General features: G+C 42.2%; 2 protein-coding genes across 2 annotated transcripts in view; both read right to left on the minus strand.

Annotated features, from left to right (window-relative positions):
• Window positions 1-26,674, minus strand: part of LOC308672494 (interferon-inducible GTPase 5-like) — a 192,051-nt gene that overhangs the window by 75,448 nt on the left and 89,929 nt on the right. The window lies entirely within an intron of this gene.
• LOC308671992 (phospholipase A2 inhibitor and Ly6/PLAUR domain-containing protein-like) lies at window positions 1,206-7,207 on the minus strand. Its single transcript, XM_081334528.1, has 4 exons — window positions 7,127-7,207; window positions 4,665-4,811; window positions 3,570-3,740; window positions 1,206-1,470 (listed from the first exon to the last, which is right to left on the minus strand). Exons 2-4 carry the CDS (start codon window positions 4,798-4,800, stop codon window positions 1,250-1,252), a joined length of 528 nt encoding a protein of 175 aa, XP_081190654.1. The 5' UTR covers window positions 4,801-4,811; window positions 7,127-7,207; the 3' UTR covers window positions 1,206-1,249.

Here is a 26,674-nt window from a genome sequence, read left to right on the forward strand (position 1 = left end):
GTAAGGTTAAAGGTAAAGGTTCCCCTGCACATGTGTGCTAGTCGTTTCTAGGGGCTGGTGCTCATCTCCGTTTCAAAGCCGAAGAGCCAGCGCTTGTCCGAGGATGTCTCTGTGGTCATGTGGCCAGCATGACTAGATGCCAAAGGTGCACGGAATGCTGTTACCTTCCCACCGGAGTGGTCCCTATTTTTCTACTTGCATTTTTACGAGCTTTCGAACTGCTAGGTTGCAGAAGCTGGGATGAGTAACAGGCGCTCACTCTGTTATGCAGCACTCGGGATTCGACCCACCAAACTGCCAACCTTCTGATCGACAAGCTCAGCGTCCTAACCCACTGAGCCACTGCGTCCCTAAATGTAATGGCTCCATGCTAATTCCCCATTTGGTCCCTCCTCTCAGCTGGGATGGCTGTTCTCCCAACACTTGGTTAGCAATATGTGGAGGAAACCAACAACCTTTATACAACCAAAAGACACCCATCAACTTGATCATCACACGTATACGCTCACACCTCCAGCAGTGATGAAGCAGGTTCTCCCAACTCCCAATGAGCCAGACAAGAGTTTTTTTTCCCCAAAAATTTATTCAATCCATTTATATGGCCTCCCATCACAAAGTCATGACCCTGGGCAGCCCAAAACATTGAAATAAGTAAAATGTACATAAAGGTACAAAAATGAAACACAGAATGCGACAAGCGCAAAAAATAAATAAATCATAAAAACAGCCATCAACATAAGCAGGAAACAGGTTCTGTTACACACCTGGGGCCTCATTCTTTAGCATGAAACCATCTTCAAGTCTCTCCATTCTTTAGAACCACCTTTTTCTGAGAACAGACCAACACAGTATCTACCTAACCTCAACCTTAGCCATTTTAAGATGGATGGACTTCAATTCCTAGAATTCCTTAGCCAGCAATGCTGGCTGGGGAATTCTGGAAGTTGAAGTCCAACTATCTTAAAGTTGCCCACGGTTGAAAAATACTGCTTTACACTATGGAGCCTGCTCCTTTCATCCATCATGTGTCAACATTTGTTTCCTTTAACCATGCTTTAAGAATATAGTAGCCTTGGGGGGTGGGGGGGTGGGCTTGTCTTGCTCCTTCTGGAGGGCCACCAAGAAGAAGAAAGAAACCACCACTTTACAGTTCTTCCTAATCTGTAAAGGCTATGATCTGCATAAGGCCTAAGGGCTGAAGAGGTTGCCCAAGAGGCTGTCCAGGAGAAAAGTCTCAGGCAGGAAGTCATCAAGCATAGATCTCCACAAGTAAGAATCCAGCAAACACATGAAAGAAGAAGTTGACTCTGCGGGATGGTATAGTTGCAGATTTTTCAAAGGCTGGCTTGCAGCTTCCTCTACCCATTAGAAACAGGGTGGCAAAATAGACCGATCCCTCATGAAACAGCTCACAGAAGGCGGGGTTGACGCAGCCCTTCATGGCAAACTTTATCGTGTTGGACGCTTTATCTGTGGAGACAATTGCAACTTTTAGACTCTTTTCCCCCAAGCCTAGCCAACTTGCTTGGAATTCCCAGCAGTTCCACATCCTGCCTGCTGTGATATTACTAGAGGAGGAGGAGGAGGAGGAGGAGGAGGAGGAGGAGGAGGAGGAGGAGGAGGAGGAGAAGAAGAAGGAGAAGAAGAAGAAGAAGAAGAAGAAGAAGAAGAAGAAGAAGAAGAAGAAGAAGAAGAAGAAGAAGAAGAAGAAGAAGAAGAGGAGGAGGAGGAGGAGGAGGAGGAGGAGGAGGAGGAGGAGGAGGAGGAGGAGAAGGAGAAGGAGAAGGAGAAGGAGAAGGAGAAGGAGAAGGAGAAGGAGAAGGAGAAGGAGAAGGAGAAGGAGAAGGAGAAGGAGAAAGAATCGCAGTCATCCAGCTTTCAGACTGGACCTGGGACAGGCAGATGTGGATGTTTGATGGTTTTACAGATCGTGTCACAGCATGGAAGCTGTTCCTAGTAAAACCACTTTTTGCAATTGTCTGATGGCAAATTTGTCAATGCCAGTGGTGTTCAAGTGGTGCTCCAGATGTTTTGGGATTGCAGCCAAGGTGCCTATGACTATTGGTACTGCCCTTGCTTGCCTTTGCCACAGTCTTTCTATTTCTATTTGTAGGTCTTTGTATTTTGTGGTCTTCTCCAGTTCTTTCTCGTCTATGCTGCTGTCTCCAGGCACTGCCACGTCCACTATCCAGACTTTTTTGTCTTCCTTATCGACAATTGTTAAATCTGGGGTGATATGTGGCAGGTGCCTGTCTGTTCGAATTATTATTATTATTATTATTATTATTATTATTATTATTATTATTATTATTATTATTATTATTATTATTATTATTATGCCAGTTTGATCTACGGCAGGGATAGGCAACCTTCGCTCTTTTATGACTTGTGGACTTCAACTCCCAGAATTCCTGAGCCAGCATTGGTAAGGAGGGTATAAATCCATGCTGGCTCAGGAATTCTGGGAGTTGAAGTCCATGAGTCATAAAAGAGCCAAGGTTGCCTACCCCTGATCTAGGGGTTAAGGCACTAGGCTAGAGAGTGCGAGACAGTTATGTCTATGGAGATTCTCAGTCATACAGTCATGGTTGTCCCAAAGGTGTTTTTCAAAAGGCAACGGAACTTTCTTGGTTTTTTTCCTCTTCTTGAAGACATTTCGCTTCTCTTCCAAGAAGCTTCTTCAGTTCTGCAGCATCCCACAGTCTGGGTATAAATGCTGGCTTTCAGCAAAAACGTAAAATGTGGTGACGATGGGATGCTGCAAACAGCTGTAAATGCAAACTGGTTGTGGAGTGATCAACGTGTGATCACATGACCAGGGAGGGTGCCAGAAAATTGGAACTGGGTTGTAAGTAGCCCTGGGGAGGTCCATTGTACTTTCCAAAGATCACTAAGTGATGAGTCATAAGTCAAGGACTACCTGTAATCACCCCAAATAATTAACTTTTGATAACTCAAAGGCCTGAGAATGCCATAGCCGCATTCGGAGGCACAAAGTATACTTTGAGGAGAAGGGAAGCCTGCCTGCAGCACCTGTTGGCAACTCCTTGACGCAACCCCATCTTTCTCTGAGATCGCACAGGTATCTCCCGCACTGCAATCTTGGGGATAGATGGCATTGGCCATGACAATTTGCCACAACCAACTCACCATAGCCAACTCGCCATAGAACAACTTACCATGGCCAACTTACCATGGCAACTTAACATGGCCAACTTAACATGGCCAACTCAACATGGCCGACTCAACATGGCAAACTCAACATGGCCACCTCGCCGGGGGACAACTTGCTGTGGGAGAAGAGTTACACTAATATCAAAGAATTGGTAGAATAGAACCATTAAAGAAAAGATGAAGAAGGAGGGACAGAATATAATCTGAATGGCAAAAAATAAAATACTGTTTTATTTACATTAAAGAAGAATTAAATCAAATTGCTAAAGAGTCCAGCAGTGGGTTGGCCATAGTGAGTTGTCCCATTCTGCATTGGCTAGGTCTGAGAGAGAGAAAGGGAAAGTCAGAGAAGAAAAAGAAAAGAAAAAGAAAAAGAAAAAAGAGAAGTTCGTTACCATGCTCTTGCAAAGTGCCGTATCCACCCCAGTCAGCTTCTCCAGCTAACTCAAGGCAGTAAGTCTGATCTCCTTTGCACAAAATAGTTTCTTCCCATGAACAGTAGCTACGTTGTTTAGCAAAGCAGCTTTTGCATTTATTCCCATTCGGTGTTGCGTTTTCAGAGGGCACTGCATAAATAAAACACAAATAAAATGACACCATCATGGATATGCATACATTCCCAACTAGACTGTGATGTTTCTCTGTGTCATATATGTGTACGTGTGTATGGGGTATATGCATAATGGTATTTTTTGAGAGCTTAATACCATGAAATTTCATTTTAAGGTATGCTGATTAGTGCACATTTAAAGTGACAATAAAGTTTTATTGCTGTTCTTATTCTATTCTAACTGCTCAGAATTCATGCTGGCTAAGGACCTCTAGCAGGTGAATTCCATCCATCTTAAATTTGCCCCAGTTGGGAAACACAATAGCTACTTCTCCTCATAGTTCATACCTTATTTTTGCATAAACTCTTTGTGTGTGTGTGTGTGTGTGTGTGTGTGTGTGTGTGTGTGTGAGTGTGTGTGTGTGTGTTTCTGGCTACTCTTCTTGGGAATGGTCCATGGGGCCACAGACTGCAATGGGGATTTTGAACTATAAATAATGGAATGGAATACTTTATTTGGCCAAGTGTGGTTAGACACACAAGGAATTTGTCTGGTGTATCTAATAACGTGTGTCTAATAATGCAGGAATAACAATCAGGAAAGATATCTATGGACAGTCTCAGTCATCCAGGTCTGGGTTGTCCCAAAGATGCTTTTTTTTCTTTTTCAAAAGGCAACAGGACTTTGTTTTTTCCTGAAGATGTTTTGCTTCTCCTCCAAGAAGCTTCATCAGTGCCGACTGAATGGCGGCAAACAGAAGGATTTATATTCCTTGCAGTCATCTGGTCATTAGCACTCTTTCTGAGAGTTGTTGAGGCCCCCTTGGAGGTTTATCTGTGCCCTCAGGCTCTCCTGACTAGTACAAATGGGTGTGGAACCATCTGTCTCTTGTTTACCACACAGTTCTTTCAGCAGTTGAGTAGAGAAGAGTGTACATACAAGGGGGAAGAGCTTTTAAGCATGCAGCGCCAGAACAACAGGTCAGCTTGGATGAAATAACCCCTCTTTCCCCCAAGTCTACAGTGGTGATGTTTTCATAGCAGCTATTCGCTTGGACACAGGCTTTTCTCGTCATGGATCTTCCACCTGTAAGGATGAAGGAGAAAGGAATGTTTCACTCTTAAATGGTGGCCGTGGGTTGACCATCTCCAACTAGTAAAGGTAAAGGTAAAGTTTCCCCCGCACTTGCGTGCTAGTCGTTTCCAACTCTAGGGGCCGGTGCTCATCTCCGTTTCAAAGCCGAAGAGCCAGCGTTTGTCCGAGGATGTCTCCGTGGTCATGTGGCCGGCATGACTAGACGGCAAAGGTGCACGTAACGCTGTTACCTTCCCACCGTAGTGGTCCCTATTTTTCTACTTGCATTTTTACGTGCTTTCGAACTGCTAGGTTGGCAGAAGCTGGGACGAGTAACAGGCGCTCACTCTGTTACGCGGCACTCGGGATTCGACCCGCCAAACTGCCGACCTTCTGATCGACAAGCTCAGCGTCCTAACCCAACTTGAGCCACCGCGTCCCTTTCTCCCAAGGGGCCAGGTGAGAAAAAGGGACTGTGGTGGTGGGCCTAACCAAGAGGGCTGAAAAGGTGTGTGGCCATGCACACATGCACATGTGTAAATTGAAAAAAAAAAACAAAAAACAAACCCTGAATAACAGAATATAACAGAATAACAGAATTGGAAAGGACCGTGGAGGTCTTCTAGTCCAACCCCTTGCTCAGGCAGGAAACCCTATACCAGGGGTAGGCAACCTCGGCTCTTTTATGACTCCTGGACTTCAACTCCCAGAATTCCTGAGCCAGCCAAGCTGGCTCAGGAATTCTGGGAGTTGAAGTCCATGAGTCATAAAAGAGCTGAGGTTGCCTACCCCTGCCCTATACCATCTCAGACAAATGCTTGTCCAGTCTCTTCTTAAAAACCTCCAGGGTTGGAGCACCCACCACTTCTGGAGGTTGAGTCCTTCCACTGATTAATTGTTCTAACCTCCCCACGATCATTTGATCAAAATTCAGGTGCCTGGCAACTGGTTCATACTTATGACCATTGCTGTGTCCCAAGGTCACGTGATCCCCTTTTGCGACCTTCTGACAAGCAAAGGATTGGGGAAGCAAGATCTCTTCACAACCTGGTTACTAACGTAGCCAGATTCGCTTAACACCTGTGGCCAGAAAGGTCGTATAATGGGGCAAAACTCACTTAACAAACGTCCCCCTTAAGAACAGAAACTTTGGGCTCCATTGTGCTTGGAAGTCAAGGACCACTTCTAGAAGGTTCAGGAGTTTTGGGGAAACAGAATAGCTAGCCAGAGTCTCTCAATCTTAGCAACGTTTAAAACATGTGGACGTCCTCTCCCAGAAGATGGCTGGCTGGGGAATTTTGGGAGTTGAAATCAACACATCTTAAAGGTGAAAAGGTTGAGAAACGGAGCTATGGTGACAATAATTTCTTGGGAAAAATATAAGACCAACCGGAAAAAAAAGGGACCAATCTGAAAGAGGTTCGTAAGGAATTTTTTTTTTAAAAAAAAAATCAGTTTCTTATGTCAGTAACTTTGTTTGCCAAAGTTCATTCAGCAACAAAATGAAAAATCCTTTACCCAAAAGGCATAGCGATTGGAATTTTAAATTTTTAGAATGTGATTTACTTGTTGGGGCTAATTTAATTTAAAATTTATTTTTAACTTTGTATATTGTGTTTTAACTGCCCTGTAACACCGCCCCGAGTCCTTTGGGAGAAGGGCGGTATATAAATCCAATTAAATAAATAAATAAATAAATAAATAAATAAATAAATAAATAAATAAATAAATAAATAAATAAATAAATAAATAAGTAAATAGTGCAATAAAAAAAATACAGGCAGTCCTCGACTTACAGCAGTTCATTTAGTGACCAAAGTTACAACGGTGCTGAAAAAAAAAGGGATTTATGACTGTTTTCCACACTTACGACCCTTGCAGCCTCCCCCTGGTCAGGTGATCAAAATTCAGATGCTTGTCAACTGGTTCCTATTTATGATGGTTGCAGTGTCCCGGGGGGGGGGGGCACGTGATCCCCTTTTGCGACCTTCTGACGAGCAAAGTCAATGGGGAAGCCAGATTCACTTAACAACCATCTTACTAACTTAACAACTGCAGCAATTCACTTAACAATTGTAGCAGGAAAGGTCGCAAAATGGGGCAAAACTCACTTAACAAAGGTCTCATTTAGCAACAGAAATTTTGGGCTCTCTTATTATCATAAATCAAGGACTACTTGTATCTTTAAAAAACAGCAACAGTATATTGATAACATTCATGAAAATCTGGCAGAGTTTTGCAGAGAGGTTGATGGGGGAGACTCATGTTCCCATGTGCACAATTGTAAATATTGGGATGAGACTTCGAGAGTGGTCTTTTCTGCTTACTTTTGAAGTTTTTGGATTGGAAAGTACCGCATCGGTCTAAGATGGAATAGCACAGTTGTGTATCTCCAACGCAATCTTCCTTAGGATATCTACAAACACCGCATGTTAAAGACCAACCTAAATACAAAGGATGGAGCAAGAGTTGAGTGGTCCATTTGTTGGATATCTTTGTGTGTGTGTGTTTGGGTGTATTTCTTGGACAGTGTTAAAATTCGGTGGCTGCCTTGTTTCATCCAAACGCCCATGAATGCTAGCTACCTTTGACTTGACATTTAAAATAGGAGTATTTGGATCTAACAATAGCACTTAAGACTTACATACCACTTCGTACTGCTTTACAGCCCTCTCTAAGCAGTTTACAGAGTCAATCTTTTGCCCCCCCCCCAAAAAAATTGGGGTCCTTGTATCACTAACCTTGGAAGGATGGAAGGCTGAGTCAACCTTGCGTTGGTCAGGATCAAACTCCTGGCAGCGGGCAGAATTTGCCTGCAATACTGCATTCTAACTACTGCGCCACCACGGCTCTAGATTCCCACAATGTACTTATTCTAATTACAAGATTCACATGGGCCACTAAGCAATACAGGCAGTACAACATGCAAAACCACATCCACCCATCTACACAAATCACCCCCAGCAAAGGTTAAAATTAAGGTTCTTTAGCAGGCTGTGCAAATGCATTGTTAGGTCTTTACGGGAGCTGGTTAAGTATGTTACAGAAGTGGAGCTGGGCTTTGGGACTGAATTAATTTGTTTTCTAGGGTTTCATACTCCATTGAGCAAAAAGGGTATTGGGTTTAGTGGTTGAGTCACCAGGCTAGAAAACAGGAGACTATGAATTCTAGTCTCACTTTAGGCATGAAAATTGGCTGGGTGGTTTTGGGCCAATCACCAGTAGACGGTGAGTTTTAGTCCCACCTTAGGTATGAAAGCTGGCTGGATGGCTTTGAGCCAACCACCAGGAGATGGTGAGTTCTACTCCCGCCTTAGGCATGAAAGTCAGCTGGGTGACTCTGAACCAATCACAACAGATTTCATGAAAAAGTGCCAAAATCTTAGGTGATTGTGGCTGAGGAATTCTGGGAGTTGGAGTCCACCCATCTTAAAGTTGTCAAGGCTGAGAAACATTGACTTAGAAGGATGCTTCAGGACTTTTCCTTACTTTTATCTGTGAGGTACAGCAACACTCCAATAATGCAGCAGCCCAAGGTAAGAGAAGCCATTAGAGATGGGCAATTCCACTGGCTTTGATCTTTGTGCAGAGAAGACTTTTTTGGGATGGTCAGTCCCTAGACTGCCAAACACAGTAAAATCGACTATTCCTCACCTCAAAAGAGAAAAGACAATACAATGCAAATGAGACTTCATTTCTGTTTGAAATTGAGTAAGAAACACCAGACTTGAAAATGCAACTATACAAAAGAAGGAAGGAAGGGAGGGAGGGAGGGAGGGAGGGAGGGAGGGAGGAGGATGGTCTGGTTGAAAGAAAAAAATCAACCCTAACCCATGCAAGAACCACGGATGGGTTGTTATTGGAGATAGATTGAACTGGTGAGGATTTGGTCATGCAGTCATCAAGAGCTAATTCGTTAATTGGAGGACCGCATGGCACCTAATCATTACAGCCCAGATAGTCCCTTTGAAGGGACACTCAGCACAGCCCTAATAAATCAAATTCTAGCAAGGCTGAAAAGGAACACGGGTGGTCGCCACCTGAAGGTTTTCTGAAAGTTGCTTTAATTGTGCACAGCAAATTTTCAGGACAGAGTACAATCGCTTTTCAGATAGTCCTTGACTTACAATCCAAACTGGCACCAGATTTTTGTGGCTTCAGCAAGGTGGTTGCTAAGCGAACGAAAGATCTTTTCTGCCACAGTTAAGGGAATCCCTGCAGGACATTATTAATTGGATCCAGCTTCCCCCACGTATTTGCTTGTTGGAAGCCAGGTTGGAAGCTGGTGATCACATGACCCCGGCATGACCCAAGGTGGGTTAATTGACTAAACTATGATTAAATTAATTTTGGATAAGCCTATCGTTCCATAAGGGCCTCACGGGGAAAGGGGTGGAGCCCCTTTTGATCTTTCTGTAGGGATTAAGAGAGCAAAGGTGTAAGAATCATCAAGTTAGGGGACATTATTAGATATTATTATTAGTTGTTCACCTACATCCCTTCCCTAAGTAGCAATGTTATGAGAACAAACGATTAACACACCACTGTACAGGTGGTACTTGATTTACAACAATTCATTTAGTGGCGGTTTGAAGTAACAACGGCGCTGGAAAAAAAATGACACAGGACTGCTTTTCACACTTATGACTGTTGCAGCATCTCCGTGGTCATGTGGCAACTGACTCACATTTATGACGGTCGCAGTGTCCCGGTGTCACGTGGTCCTCTTTTGCGACCTTCTGAGAAGCAAAGTCAATGGGGAAGCCGGATTCACTTAACAACCTTGTTACTAATTTAACAACTGCAGTGGTTCACTTAACAGCTGTTGAAAGAAGGGTCGTAAGACGGGGCAAATTTCACTGAACAGCTTTCTCGCTTAGCAACAGAAATTTTGGGCTCCATTGTGGTGACAGATCAAGGATTACCTGTATTCAGAACGGTATGAAGAAAAAAAAACCCAGCTGGGTGACTTTGGCCCAGTCCCCCTATCTCATCCCGACCCACCTGATAGGGTTGTTGTTATTATGGGGAAAATAGGAAGAGGAAGGCGTATTGTTCGTTTATTGCCTTGAGTTATGTATAAGGTAAAGGTAAAGGTTCCCCTGCACATGCATGCTAGTCATTTCCAACTCTAGGGGCTGGTGCTCATCTCCGTTTCAAAGCTGAAGAGCCAGCACTTGTCCGAGGACATCTCTGTGGTCGTGTGGCCGGCATGACTAGATGCCAAAGGCGCACAGAACGCTGTTACCTTCACTGTTACCTTCCCACCGTAGCGGTCCCTATTTTTCTACTTGCATTTTTATGTGCTTTCGAACTGCTAGGTGGGCAGAAGCTGGGACGAGTAACAGGCGCTCACTCTGCTACACAGCACTCGGGATTCGACCCGCCAAATTGCTGACCTTCTGATCGACAAGCCCAGCGTCCTAACCCACTGAGCCACCGCGTCCCTCGAGTTATGTATAAGCCATAACAAAAGTGTGGGTTAAAAAAAAAAAGATTCAGATCAATGTTAACACCCAGTGGTGGGATTCAAATAGGTGAACAATCGTTTCTCTGTTTGAATGCTGCTCTGGGGCTGGGTAACAAAAAAAGAAAAATAGCTACTGGTTCTGCCGAAGGGGTGCGAACGGGCTGAATCCCACCACTGGTAACACCCTCCCTAGTGACGGTGCTGAGTTAATTCGTTCCAATTTCAGAGCAAATTGAATCAGAAACTAACCAAACAATGTGGCTTCACGTTGCACGCCGAGCCAATAACAAGTCTTCAGGATTTAAACAGTTACCTGGAGTGTCGAAGGCAAAAATGCCTAACAGAGTTTAAATGTGGCCTACAGGTAGGGGCGCCTGATTTCTAACTGCCTAGATAAGAGGCAGTTTGGAATAGAATGGAACAGAATAGAATAGGGGCTGTTGGGTAAAGACAGTTATATAGACACCCTCTCTCCTAACGTCACAGGAATGACACAGGGCTAGCTTAGTTCAGGGTGTATTCTTTACTACTTTTGAGACTGTAATCTGTCCCTAAGGTGTAAGCGAAAGGGGAGCCATAAATAAATAAAGGTTTAAATGAGGAACTGGAGCCCGTATCTATCAAGGAAGCACTAAAAGCAGGAGAGGAAGAAATGGGAGGAAAAGAGAGGAAGTCTTTGAGGGGGCCCAAATTTCTGTCGCTAAGCAATGCAGATGTTTAAGTAGGTTCTGCCCCATTTCCTCACCTTTCTCGCCACAGTTGTTAAGTGAATCACGGCGGTTATTAAACGAGCAACACGGTTGTTAAGTGAACCCAGCTTCACCATTGACTTTGCTTGTCAGAGGGTTACCAAAGGGGATCACGTGATCTTGGGACACAGCAACGGTCCTAAACATGAACCAGTTGGCCAAGCGTCCGAATTTTGATCACATGACCACGGGCATTTCATTTCATTTCATTTCATTTTTATTATATTTATATACCGCCCTTCTCCGGAAGGGCATGCTGCACTGGTTGCGTGAAAACCATCCCAAGTCACTTTTTCTAGTGCCGTTGTAATTTGGGATGGTCACTAAACGAATGGAAGTTGAGGTTTGATAAATTGTGGACCAGCAAGTAGAAACTCACATATTTTGTTCTTGGGACACCAATGGAGAATGAATTGAGAAAAAAAGGGAAGTTCACAGTTAAGGCTGAGGAATGAGATTAAGACGTCATCAACGTGTCCTTGAAAGTGCGATGAATGGTTTATGAGAGGCAAGTTAAAATCTGCCCAGATGCTATTTATATGTTGTACACCAGATAGGAAGGACTCTGTTTATTTTTAGACACCAAAACTCATCAGCCACACCTAACAGATGATGCCTTGGGAACGGGAAAACCGGGTTTATGGATACAGTGCTTTTTTAAAAAAAAATCACAGGGTATTTTATTTTTATGTGTGATGCCAGCGGCATGATTTTTGAAGGCATTGCAGGGTTCTGGATACCTACAAATAGAAAGATGGTTAATGAAGGTGACAGAACTCACAACAACGGCTAAATGGGAGGCTCTTTGAGAGAAAAGTCATTGAAGAAGTTCACCTACAATTAATTGGAAGTCTTCCTAGGACTTTTTTCAGGAAATAGGAACAAAAAATATATATATCCAATTATGACTTATGGAACTGATGATTCTGACAGTTTATTTTTTCAGGTGTGGACACTATATTATAGTGTTAAATTAAGAGTTGAACGTGTTTCTTATAGCCTTGGAAGAAGAAGTCAGAAGCCATTCTTTGTATATATTTTTGTTTTCCTTTCTTTTTTTATATATTCCTGCACCACCACCCCTCCTCCTCCTCCTCCTCCTCCTCCTCCTCCTCCTCCTCCTCTCCTCTCCCTTCCTTCCTTCCTTCCTTCCTTCCTTCCTTCCTTCCTTCCTTCTTTTCCTTTTCCTCCCTGCCTGCCTGTTTTTATTTGTATGTTTTGTTAAAAAATAATAATAATAGCATTATTAATACGCAAGAGATCAGGTAAAGCATGCAAACATTTCTTTGTCTAGTGAGTAGACTTTTAATCATGTGGGAATGCGCTGTTTGAGCATGCATTCTTGGAATTATACTTCAGTCAACATAAACATCACTTTATTTGCTGATCGTTTACTTTAACCGAGTTCAATCCAGAATGGGTGGCCAAGAAATGTGCTGCCTATTGTAAAAATTGTACCCTGCAGGAAATTTGTTTGCTAAAGATTTTTTTTTCCTAACGATGATGATGAATTTCTCAGAAATTCTCAGGGATGGAAGGAGGTTCAGGTGTTGTTGTTTTTTTTAAAAAAAATCCCATTTATATCCCGCCCTTCTCCGAAGACTCAGGGCGGCTTACAATCTAAAGCACAAATCAATGTGCTTAGCAATAGGTTACAGGTAACGCCCCAAGTAACCCCAATATGTCTCAGAGAGTGTTAAGACCAGTTGACTGCAAGAAAACACAATCTTTCCATTCTCCCCTCATCCTGTCAGAACTTATCATCCCCTCCCCCAACTAACCTCAACTGTCAATAACCGTCCTTCCCTCTCCCACCCCATCCAATACAACTGATGAAGCTTCCACAATAGAAAGCAAAACGTCTTCTTCCTCAAAAAAAAATCAGTCCAATTGCCTTTTCAAAAATAAAAACCACTTTTGATACACCAATGACCTGGATGACTGAGAATCCTCATAGCGGCGTGTGCGTATGAAGAGAACCCATTGTACAACTTTTTCTCCAAGTTTCCCTCATTTTCCTTTCATCTCAAGAGAAGACATCCTAAAGCACGGGTATCCAACCTTGACCACTTTAAGACCTCTGGACTTCAACTCCCAGAATTCCCCAACCAGCCATGCTGGCTGGGGAATTCTGGGAGTTGAAGTCCACAGGTCTTAAAGTGACCAAGGTTGGACGATCCCATCTTAAAGCAATGGCTCCTACTGAGTTTTCTTCAGATTGGGAAGGTAGCTTGGGAGGTTTCAGAGGGAGAAGATATGTAACAGAAAATCATAGTCCAAGCAGGACCTGGTAGAAGGAAGGGGAAATACATTTTTAACCACCCACAAGGGTTGTGGTGGGTGTTTAACAGAAGGAGAAAAGCTCGAGAAATGGCAAAGTAGAGTCTTTCTACATCGTTATCTAATGCCATTTCCTCCTGAGCATTCAGCTGTTTTTCCACGGCCTTTCTTTCTTTCTTTCTTTCTTTCTTTCTTTCTTTCTTTCTTTCTTTCTTTCTTTCTTTCTTTCTTTCTCTCTCTCTCTCTCTCTCTCTTTCTTTCTTTCTTTCTTTCTTTCTTTCTTTCTTTCTTTCTCTTCCTTCCTTCCTCCCTCCCTCCCTCCCTCCCCCTCTCTCTCTCTCTCTTTCTGTCTCTGTCTCTCTCTCTCCCACACATGAAATAATTGGTGTACAACAATGGCGACTTTACTCCCACGTCTATCAAATCTACAATTCCCTGGTAGAAGGTCTTATGCCCATTGCCCTGGCAGCTGGTTTTTATAAGAAAGAGTGTTTCTGCCTCCCTCACAGCCACTACTCCAGTGGCAAGGAGTTTTTCTCCTGGAATTCAAAAAGAATGAGGGGGGGGGGGCAAAATATTTATTCTTGCAATGGAACTAGGGTTACAGTTTTCCAGAAGGCATGAGCCTGGAAGGAATCAAGAAGGAAGGATCTCACACATTTCTTGCTGTGCTTCACCGTCACCATCGCTACTTCTTGGTGTGGGAATCTCCCAGGTCTACTTTCGTGGGTGCCACCCTTCCGCCGCAATTCATTTCCAATCAAATCCAGCTTTATTTTAGCCATTAATTAGCACACCCTCAGTGGATTTCTACAAGCCTGCTCTGCGTCTCTGCTAACCCAAGCAGTAGAAGGCAGAAGACCACTTGGGAAGGTTTTGGGTTTTCCTCAGATTGGAACTGAGCACCTTTGCCATAAAAGCAATCATCAACCTATAAAGTCAGATTTATAGCTGGGAGGCAGCTTACAGTTTAAACAGGGAAACGAAGCATATTTCTGTGTTCCTGGCATTGACCAAAGAGGAATCAAAGAAGCCATAAACATTGTGTAATTAAAAGGACATTTGATTTTGTCCTACAGCTGGGTGGGGTTTTTTTGTGTGTGTGGTTTTTTTTTTTTTGGAACAATGAAGGCCATAAAGCAGCTAAAAATATCGCTTTCTGCAGACACAAGAAATAGGATTTTGAAAGTCAACGTAATTTAAAAAACATGTTTTGAAATTGTGAACTGTTGTGAAATTGTGAACCTGGAATCTTAGATTTGAGATGAGGTATATAGACATCACAGCTCTGGAGATGTTCCAGAAAGTTCTTCAAGATGTGAAGGAACTTTTGAAAGAAAGGGTACATTTCTTCCCTTTTTGGTAAAGCTTTTTCTGTTCTTTACGCCTATCAGTTAAAACAACAGGTAGCATTTGGATTCTGCCTTAATCACCACCATCTTGACTATGTTGGCCACATCCTGTGTAGATACCTGGTAGATGAGGACAAGAAAGCAAAAACAGAACGGCCATGGCTTCTGGCTTGTATCAGGAAATAAACAAACCAAGCACATCCTATGCTGGTTTATTGGGCATAGAGAAGTTGGAATATGTTGCCAAGCAGGAGATTCAGTCTGTTTCTGTTGGCAAAACAAGGGTGGCACCATCATTTTCTCTATCTCAAAAATCAAATGTCTTAGCCAAAGTTGAACTCTTCTCTTCCTTCTCTCCTTCTCTCCTTCTCTTCCTCCATCCCTCCATTTTATTCTCTTCTTTCCCCTTCCTTCCTTCCTTCCTTCCTTCCTTCCTTCCATCCATCCATCCATCCATCCAACCATCGATCCATCTTTCTATTGCCTCCTCCCTCCCTTTTACTCTCTTCTCCTCCCTCCCTTTCTCATTTTGAGATATTTGCACCTGAGGGGAAGTTGAGGTAAATAAAAACCCCAAACGAATTAATTCTTTTCCTGCTTCCCCTTCCAGCGATAGGACATACAGTAGCTTTGAGATTAATGATTAATTCTAAATGACACACACATGATGGTTCGCTGATTTTTTTTTTCCCAGGACAATACCTTCTATCATCTATTTGTAGAAATTGAAGGGCAAATTTGTATTATCTTCCTTGAAAGATTTTCTCTCCTGAAGGAAAGAAAAATTAACAACAAACAAGTTTGAGTTTTTGATTAAAGATGCTATTAAAAGGAATTCACAACTTGCCCACAAAGGTATTTGTTTTCTTTTGCATTCCAAAAGGATGGTATAAAACAGAAAATGAAACATTCTTCTATTAGGATATATAATTAGTATCTATTCCTATTAGCCATGTTCTTTTTGGACCACTTTCCTCAGTGACGTTATAACTTCAAACAGTCTCTAAGTGAACTGTTTTAAATTAAGGACTACATGTACATCTGATAACTCAACTAAGTACAGGTATCTTTGACCACAACTGAGCCCAGAATTTATGTGTTTAAGCGAGACATCTGTTAAGCGGGTTTTGTCCCATTTTGCGATCTTTCTTGCCAAAGTTGTTAAGCAAATCACCGCAGTTGTTAAAGTTAGTAACATGGTTCTCAAGTGAATCTGGTTTACCCACACTGACTCTGCTCCAACGGTCATAAATGTGAGTCAGTTGCCAGTTGTCTGAATTTTGATCACGTGACCAGAGAGATGCTGCAACGGTCTTAAGTGTGAAAAATAATCGTAAGTCACTTTTTCCCCCCAGTGATGTTGTAACTTTGAATGGTCACTAAATGAAGTGTTGTAAGTCAAGGACTATCTCTAGTCTACCTCATTTGCAATCTTCTCCTGCTTGAGTAGAGGGTTGGACTAGAAGACTTCCAAGGTCCCTTCCAGCTCTATTCTATTCTATTATATTCTATTCTATTCTATTCTATTCTATTCTATTCTATTCTATTCTATTCTATTCTATTCTATTCTATTCTATTCTATTCTATTCTATTCTATTCTATTCTATTCTATTCCATTCATTCTATTCTATTCTATTCTATTCTATTCTATTCTATTCTATTCTATTCTATTCTATTCTATTCTATTCTATTCTATTCTATTCTATTATTCCATTCTAATTCTATTTTATTCCATTCCATTCCATTCTATTCTATTCTATTCTATTCTATTCTATTCTATTCTATTCTATTCTATTCTATTCTATTCTATTCTATTCTATTCTATTCTATTCTATTCTATACTATTCCATTCCATTCCATTCTAATTCTAATTCTAATTCTAATTCTAATTCTAATTCTAATTCTAATTCTAATTCTAATTCTAATTCTAATTCTATTCCATTCCATTCTGTTCCATACCATTCCTTCTATTCTATTCTATTCTATTCTATTCTATTCTATTCTATTCTATTCTATTCTATTCTATTCTATTCTATTCTATTCTATTCTATTCTATTCTATTCTATTCTATTCTATTCTGTCCTGTCCTGTCCTGTCCTGTCCTATCCTATCCTATCCTATCCTATCCTATCCTATCCTATCCTATCCTATCCTATCCTATCCTATTCTATTCTATTCTATTCTATTCTATTCTATTCTATTCTATTCTATTCTATTCTATTCTATTCTTCTTTGCAAGTCACATCAGATTTCCTCAACATTTCCTATCTCTCTTGGTAGGCTTCACCCTTTTTCCATGGTGTAATTCAAGGTCATATGCCATCTGGAACCTCACCCTGAAAGGTGGGATAAAATATTTCTGGCTGGGTTGGAAGACAATCAACAGCTATATGTATGGCTATACTGTTATACTTTGCGGATCTCCTGCCTCATAAAATCTCATGAGTCCAAAGTTTTCTGTTCTTTTCGAGCAATATGCCCAAATTGCAATACTTACTGTGACATAGGTAAGCAGGGGGGGGGAATTAAAGTACTTCCGGTTATGATAAAGCTTTTCGCACATCTATAAAGCAGCATGAGAAAGAGCGACTCTCCCGTAAACTAAAGGACAACCTGTCTTCTTACTGACTCAAGCACCTCAGGGCTACCTGGGAAAACTCAAAGTAAGTGGTCCCTTTGCAATCTGGAATTCTGATTCTTCTTTTTCTGATCTTTTTCTTCCTATTGGTCGTTCTATAGCATCTTTGTGTACAACTAAGGATTTCATTATCTATTTTTTTTATTAAAGAGTTTTACAAAAACAAAATTATCCCCAAATCCCTCCCACCCCAAACCCACCCACTCCCCCCCCACTTCCCAGAGCTAAATACAGGATTATAGTTACAATAATCATATTCTAAAGGATTTCATTATCTATTTTGATTAGGACCTAACCCACTTCTCTATTCCCTTTTCTTCATTAATCCTCCCTCTCTTATTTTTAAACTGATCTATATTTAAATTCAACAAATTGTATTAAATATGCATTGTACGATATACTCGCACGATATATTCACACGGGCGTGTTTAAATATAAAAAAGCAGAACTGCCAATGGAGTTTCGCATTTTGACTTTTTTAGAGCAGATTAACCAACAAGGAAGATTCACTTAAAATTGGAGCACAGTTAGAAGGGCATTTTCAAGCCTCAGCTGCAAACATTGATCAGAGTGAATGCTGGTTTAAATTAGAAGGGATAGGAGACTGGTTTGGTTGCTATTTTAATCTGAAAGAGATTATTTATATTGTTTACATTTATATGCCACCCATCTCATCCTTTGGCCAGCTTGCAATCCTGTACACATATCAAAATGGCATTATTCTTTGCCTTGGTAAGATCACACATGGAAAATTGCATCCACCATAATATAAAAAGGTCACCATAATATAAAAAGGATGTTGAGACTCTAGAAAGAGTACAGAGAAGAGCAACAAAGATGATTCAGGGACTGGAGGCTAAATCGTAAATGAAGAACAGTTGCAGGAATAGGGTATGTCTAGTTTAATGAAAAAAAAGACTAGGGGTGACATGATAGCAGCGTTCCAATATCTCAGGGGCTGCCCCAAAGAAGAGGGAGTCAAGCTATTCTCCAAAGCGCCTGAAGGCAGGACAAGAAGCAACGGATGGAAACTAATCAAGGAGAGAAGCAACCTAGAACTAAGGAGGAAATTTCCTGTCAGTGAGAACAATTAATCAATGGAAGGACTTGCCTCCAGAAGTTGTGTGTGCTCCGTCACTGGAGGTTTTTAAGAAGAGATTGAACAGCCACTTGTCTGAAATGGTTTCTTGCCTGAGCAGGACTAGAAGACTTGCAAGCTCCCTTCCAACTCTCTTATTCTGTTATTTGTCCTTTTACAATATTGACATCTCAATATTTTAGAGCTAAAAATATACAATGCATCTCTTGCTTTGTCTGCTAGATGCTATTTCCTCTGGAGTGCAAGGTGACACATTTTCGTCAATTTTCTCCATGATCATAACCTGTGAAATATGTTAGTTTGAGGGAGAGTGACCAGTTCAAAGCCATCTAGTGATCTTTTGTGGCTGGACATAAACCAGATCTCTCTAGTCCATCCTCTTAATTGCTGTAGTGGTCTGGCTCAAAATCGTTCCTATTAGGAAAAGAGAGGAAAAATAGTAATTGGAACGTCCCCTTGAAAAGCCTAGCTTTATCCATCAACAAAGAATCTTAACGATATTTCTAATCATTTGCGATGTAGCCTGATGGCTCAGGAAAAAAAAAAGAACCTTGTAACTTCTTTATCACTTAGCAGCACCAGACAAAAAGCAGAAGGAATGATTAATAGGCTTAGTTGAACATCTGTTTAGTAGAGGGATGATAAGAGCTCTGGGAAAACAAACAGGTAGGCAGAACCCTACGTGATAACTGAATCAATTTCTCCAGCTGCGCAAGAACAGATCCATCTGGTTAAGAGAAATGATGGTTCTTCTCCTCCAAAAGACCTGAAGGAGGATATTGAATGAAGATATTGAGAAGAAAATCTTTTCAGCTATGTTAAGTAAGATCCCAGGATCTAAAGAGCCTCTTGTTGCGGGTGAAGAAGGAGAGTGCAAAAGTTGGCTTCCGGGTGAGATTCAAGGTACTAGTAATGGTGTTCAAAGCCCTACATGGCAGGGGTCCGGAGTACCTTAGGGAACACCTGCTGCCGGCATCAACTTCCCTCCGCCCTGTGCGTTCCCACAGAGAGGGTCTCCTCAGGGTGCCGCCGGTCAGAGAATGTCGATTGGTGGCCCCCAGGGGGAGATCCTTCTCTGTGGGCGCCCCGGAGCTATGGAATCAGCTACCGGTGGAGCTCCGGACGGCGCCCGATCTTCGCTCCTTTCGCCGCGAGCTAAAAACATACTTTTTTGAACAAGCTGGCCTGGCCTGATGAGGGGACTGGGGGGGTTTGTTATTGTCATTTTATTGGGGTTTTAAGATGTATTTTTAGTATGGGCATGTATTTAATTATTTTTTTAACTTTTGTAATCCTGTATTTTTATTCTTGCCCTGTTCACCGCCCTGAGTCCTTCGGGAGAAGGGCGGTATAGAAATATTATTAAATTAAATTAAATTAAATTAAAACTTAACATTAAGAAAACCAAGATCATGGCATCTGGCCCTCTCAATTCCTGGCAAATAGATGGGGAAGAAATGGAGGTAGTGACAGATTTTATTTTCCTGGGCTCCAAGATCACTGCAGACGGGGACTGTAGCCAAGAAATTTAAAAAACGCTTGCTCCTGGGGAGGAAAGCCATGGCAAATCTAGACAGCACACTAAAAAGCAGAGACATCACCCTGCCAACAAAAGTGCGTATAGTCAAGGCTATGGTCTTCCCAGTTGCAATGTATGGCTGTGAAAGTTGGACCATAAGAAAGGCTGAGCACCAAAGAATTGAGGCCTTTGAATTATGGTGCTGGAGAAGACTCCTGCGAGTCCCTTGGACTGCAAGGTGATCAAATCGGTCAGTCCTAGAGGAGATCAACCCTGACTGCTCTTTAAAAGGCCTGATCCTGAAGTTGAAACTCATATACTTTGGCCACCTAATGAGAAGGAAGGACTCACTGGAGAAGAGCCTAATGCTGGGAAAGATTGAGGGCAATAGAAGAAGGGGACGACAGAGAATGAGGTGGCTGGATGGAGTCACTGAAGCAGTAGGCGTGAGCTTAAATGGAGTCCAGAAGATGGTAGAGGACAGGAAGGCCTAGAGGAATGTTGTCCATAGGGTTGCAATGGGTCGGACACGACTTTGCAACTAACAACAATAACAAAGTAAGATCCCAAAGATAGGATAACATTCCAGAGGAAGGGAAAACTCTTTAATTTTTCTCAGTTGTAAAAACCTGGGACTTTTGTCTGGAACTTTTGAGGTTCTATACTAAGAGTTCACTATTTAAATTCTGCTTATGTCAAATCCTAGGACCACCAAAAACCTGCCTTGAAAAACCTTTTTTTATGTTGAAGTAAGAGTCAGAAGTTGACTCTACATAACTGAGCCCAGACTTCTACAGAGATGGAGAGATGTGTTTGAGATGATTTTAGAGATCTGGAATCAGGTTTTTAAAAATTTGAGAAAAGCTACTTTCCCTGAATAGATTATTTTATATATACATAAACATGGAAGTCAGGTAGCATCTGCTTGAGTTTCTTCCCTTTAAAGGAGAAGGGGGAAAAAAACTAGCTTTCTTTTCTTGTGCTTTAGCTTTTGCAGATGCAATTTGTTGCTTCCAAAATCCTCACAAGTGAAAAATAATTCTAGAATATTTGAAGGATTGGCTTTGCTTCATGCTAAGCATTTGAAAACCTTGTCAGATCATAGTTCCTGTTAATTAAAAACACATCCTGTAAAAACTGTGAAAGCCGCCATTTTGCAGATCTGGAATTGCTGACCTGCAAAATGGCGGCTTTTGTGTTTTTTACAGGAGAACAAGTCTTTTTGTCATTTGTTTCCACCAACATTAGAAAACAGAGGTGCCAAATCTTCAAGAGGCTCACACATCTGATTTGCTCTTTAACACCAACCCCCCAAAAAAACTCCCCAAATATGTCAATTCTTCACGGTAGCTCAGGTCAGGAAATAGACTCCACAAGAAATACTGCAATTCTATTGATTTTGGGTGTTATTAACAAACTTTTGATAGGCCGAGTTAGAGTGGAACCATTTTGAATATCTTTGTAACGTTCTCTTCTTTTCCCAGGTTAAAATCACATTTTGGTAACTGCTATACAGATAGTCCTTGACTTACAACTATAATGGAGCTTACCCATCTTGGTAATAAATGGAGGCCCGTTGCCAAGAGCCTGAAATGTGGTCATGTCTCACCAGGGTGACATGAACTTCAGAACTAAGTGACAAGTACTCCTGGGCAGGTCCCTCATAACTTAAAATGGCCACTAAGTGAGCAGTCATAAGTCAAGAACTGCCTGTTGTCCTTCTCCAAAGGTTATCTCTTGATTCTCTACAAAATAGTGGAAATGGGAAGAAAAATCTAGCCCTTGGGACCTACGGTACTTCCCATCTCCTGCCTCCTGTCCTTAAAAAAAAATAAATGCAGCCACGAAAAAGTCATGTGGCTCATACTTATTCAGTAACGGTTTTATTTTATTTTTATTTATTTTTTTGCAGAGGTTTCTTCTAGAACATTCGTTCAGGCAATCCCATCAGCATGCGGGCTCTCGTGGGACTCTTGTCTTTCTCATTGCTTCTTGCTACAGGTGAGAAGAGATGTGCATAGATGCCCAGGTAGAAAGGTTGAAATCCATGGGATGAAACCACATTGTAACTGCTAACCTTTTGGTGGGGAAAAGCCAGCGCTTTTTTTGTAAAAGAAAAAAGGTGCCGGAACGCACACATGTCATACAAACCACCTTGCCTACCCTACAAGGTTCCATCCCAAAAAGGTGCCGGAACTCCGTTCTGAGCGTTCCATGAGGAAAAAAGCCCTGGGAAAAGCTATAACTGTTTCAAGATGAAACCAGCCGGGTGGATAGAGAAAAAAAAAGCTGGAACTAGAAGGGATTCTAGTTGTATGTATAAGTGTGTAATGCAGCAAAGGGTCAAATAAGCACTTTCCATATCTCACTAATGGTCTACAGCTGAGATAGGACTTTAAAAAATATAGTCATTTAGCTCTTGACTTCTGAGTTTCGGTTAGATAGATATTAATAGTTTATTGGCCTTTGTTAATTGTATTTTTGCTTATTCAGCTACTAGATTAGGCATAAATGACCCTTGCAATTTATTGTCTTTTGTTTCCTAATGTCTAGGCATCAATGATCTAAAACAGTAAAACTATTTTCCTGAGAAATGGTACACATTGGTACACTAATGGTAAAAATTAGTTTAATTTGGGGCACGCCTTGATATTTTCAATATCGATTTCAACCGAAATAGAGCACGTCAATTTGACGTGGGATCTGATTTGATGAAATACTTGCATTCTTGCTTTAATGTGCCTATCAACGTGACATAAATTTAATAAATGGATAAATCATAAATGGGCATAGAAAAAAGCCTGGCTCAGACACTTGTTTGTGTAGAAAGAAACATTAGAAAAAATCAGAAAGGCGACATATATCCAGTTTGAGACAAAAAGGTTGGAGAATTGGGAATTCTATAAGAATTCAGCTAGAATGCAGTATTGCAGGCTAGGTCTGCCAACTGCCAGCAGTTCGATTCTGACCGGCTCAAGGTTGACTCAGCCTTCCATCCTTCCGAGGTTGGTAAAATGAGGACCCAGATTGTTGGGGGCAAATATGCTTAGAGAGGGCAGTAAACCGCTTAGAGAGGGCTGTAAAACACCGTGAAGGGGTATATAAGTGTAAGTGCTATTGCTATTTTCAGAAAGCCCACAGATTTAACCCAAACCATACTTTTGGCTCCTTACCACGTTTGATGTAATCAACTGAACATCCCTAATACATTATGAACCTTTTTCTCCCTCAACTTTCTTTTCTAGGAAATTGTCTAGAGTGTGAAAGTTGTTCTGCCTTTAAAGAAGACTGTACTGGCCAATTAGAGCTGTGTGGGCCAGACCAAGATACATGTGCTACCATACTAACTGAAACCAAAGTAGGTGAGTTCTTGGCCAGCATGTGCCCACCCCTTCCCATTTATCCAAAGCTCAGAAATCTGTTTTTTATTCAATAAACCAATTTTCCCCGCTCCAAATTACAAAAGACTTCCCCAGGCAAAGCATCTGCTTTCTTCCTGAGTTATTATGAACCTTTCCTGAGAAAGGATGGATAGATTTAATGAGGTGAAGCTTTCCTTGGTGGCTATGGCTGATAACAGAGATATTGCAAGCTTTCAATCAGGGATGTCCAACCTTGGGCAACTTTAAGACTTGTGGACTTCAACTCCCAGAATTCCCCAGCCAGGTGGGGTATTCTGGGGGGTTGAAGTCCACAAGTCTTAAAGATGCCCAAGGTTGGACACCCCTGCTCTAAATAATTTCTAGGGATTCCGATTGGATAAAGTTGGGGTAACACTTAATCTCAGTCACTATGATTGATTCTCTTGAATGTTCCTATGTAGGAAAAGTGACCAGCTTTACAACTATAAAGTCCTGCTATCGGTCCTCCAAGTGTCTTGGGAGCAGTAAAGAAAACTCCTTTATAAAAGTGAATGTGAAAATTGAATGTAGTTCTTCACCAGCTGGAAAGATGAAAAATGAAGGAAGCAAAGCACTGGACAATTGGAGCAACGAATTGCCTGAAAACCGACTCCTAGCTGAACTCTTCAGTAGACCCAAATCCAGAGTAGCACAAAACTCTCCCGTGGACCTTCCCAATCCTGTTGACCCTCCTGTTGACCCTCCCAATCCTGCCATGGATGCTGCAGTGGACCCTCCCGTGGACCCTAACCCTCCTGTGGACCCTAACCCTTCCAAACCTCCCGTGGACCCTAACCCTCCCGTGGACCCTAACCCTTCCAAACCTCCTGTGGACCCTAACCCTCCCGTGGACCCTAACCCTTCTAAACCTCCTGTGGACCCTAACCCTCCCGTGGACCCTAACCCTTCCAAACCTCCTGTGGACCCTAACCCTCCCGTGGACCCTAACCCTTCCAAACCTCCTGTGGAACCTAACCCTCCCGTGGACCCTAACCCTTCCAAACCTCCCGTGGACCCTAACCCTCCTGTGGACCCTAACCCTCCCAACCCTCCCATGGACCCTAACCCTTCCAAACCTCCCGTGGACCCTAACCCTCCCGTGGACCCTAACCCTTCCAAACCTCCTGTGGACCCTAACCCTCCCGTGGACCCTAACCCTTCCAAACCTCCTGTGGACCCTAACCCTCCCGTGGACCCTAACCCTTCCAAACCTCCTGTGGACCCTAACCCTCCCATGGACCCTAACCCTTCCAAACCTCCCGTGGACCCTAACCCTCCCGTGGACCCTAACCCTTCCAAACCTCCTGTGGACCCTAACCCTCCCGTGGACCCTAACCCTTCCAAACCTCCTGTGGACCCTAACCCTCCCGTGGACCCTAACCCTTCCAAACCTCCTGTGGACCCTAACCCTCCCGTGGACCCTAACCCTTCCAAACCTCCTGTGGACCCTAACCCTCCCGTGGACCCTAACCCTTCCAAACCTCCTGTGGACCCTAACCCTCCCGTGGACCCTAACCCTTCCAAACCTCCTGTGGACTCTAACCCTCCCGTGGACCCTAACCCTTCCAAACCTCCTGTGGACCCTAGCCCTCCCGTGGACCCTAACCCTTCCAAACCTCCTGTGGACCCTAAACCTCCCGTGGACCCTCCCCAATCTACCACTCAAAAACCCAAGCCTGAAGCCACAACACCTGACAATGCCCAGCAAATGGCCGCCTCCTTCCTCCTGGCTCTCTCTTCCCTTCTGCTCATGAAGATCCTCCTATAAAAAAGCAGCCCTGGTGCGATCCAAGCAAACTTCTCATTTCAGTCCAGACTTTTCTACAGAGAATCGTTGCCCTGAAGATCATAGAATCGTCAAATTCTTTATCGGCCAACTGCGATTAGACACACAAGGAACGGTGCATCAGCTCTCAGTGTATATACAAGTCATCGGTCACAATAAACAACAGATTATCTTCTCCTTCCATTTCTGGGTTTATAACAATGTAAATAAAAACATAATAATTTCTAATTTGAAATGTTGAGGCCAAGGGGAAAAGCTTGAAATAATAATAATAATAATAATAATAATAATAATAATAATAATAATAATAATAATAATAATAATAATAATAATAATAATAATAATAATAATAATAATAATAATAATAATAAAGGTAAAGGTTCCCCCGCACATGCGTGCTAGTCGTTTCCAACTCTAGGGGCCGGTGCTCATCTCCGTTTCAAAGCTGAAGAGCCAGCGCTTGTCTGAGGACGTCTCCGTGGTCAGGTGGCCAGCATGACTAGATGCCAAAGGTGCACGGAACGCTGTTACCTTCCCACCGTAGTGGTCTCTATTTTTCTACTTGCATTTTTACGTGCTTTTAAACTGCTAGGTTGGCAGAAACTGGGACGAGTAATAGGCGCTCACTCTGCTACGCGGCACTTGGGATTCGACCCGCCAAACTGCCAACCTTCTGATCGACAAGCTCAGCATCCTAACTCACTGAGCCACCGTGTCCCAATAATAATAATAATAATAATAATAATAATAATAATAATAATAATAATAATAATAATAATAATGATGATGATGATGATGATGATAATAATAATGATAATGATAATAATAATAATAATAATAATAATAAGAAGAAGAAGAAGAAGAAGAAGAAGAAGAAGAAGAAGAAGAAGAAGAGGAAGAAGAAGAAGAAGAAGAAGAAGAAGAAGAAGAAGAAGTTGGAAGGGACCTTGGAGGTCATCTAGTCCAACTCCTCTGCTCAGGCAGGAAACCCTATACCATTTCAGACAAATGGCTGTCCAGTCTCTTCTTAAAAACTTCCAGTGTTGGAACATTCACCACTTCTGGAGGCAGGTTGTTTCACTGGTTAATTGTTCGAACTGTCAGGAAGTTTCTCCTTAGTTCTAGTTGCTTCTCTCCTTGACTAGTTTCCATCCGTTGCTTCTTGTCCTGCCTTCTGGTGCTTTGGAGAATAGCTTGACTCCCTCTTCTTTGGGGCAGCCCCTGAGATATTGGAACACTGCTATCATGTCACCCCTCACCCTTCTCTTCATTAAACTACACATACCCAATTCCAGCAACCGTTCCCTATATGTTTTCGCCTCCAGTCCCCCAATCATCTTTGTTGCTTTTCTCTTTACTCTTTCTAGAGTCTCAACATCTTTTTTACATCGTGGTGACCAAAACTGGATGCAGTATTCCAGGTGTGGCCTTACCAAGGCATTGTAAAGTGGTATTAGTACTTCACGTGAACTTGATTCTATCCCTCTGTTAATGCAGCCTAGCACTGTGTTGGCTTTTTTGGCAGCTGCAGCACACTGCTGGCTCATATTTAAGTGATTGTCCACTAGGACTCCAAGATCC

Source organism: Vipera berus, assembly GCF_964194415.1.
Source record: "Vipera berus genome assembly, chromosome: 9".
Lineage (NCBI taxonomy): Eukaryota > Metazoa > Chordata > Lepidosauria > Squamata > Viperidae > Vipera > Vipera berus.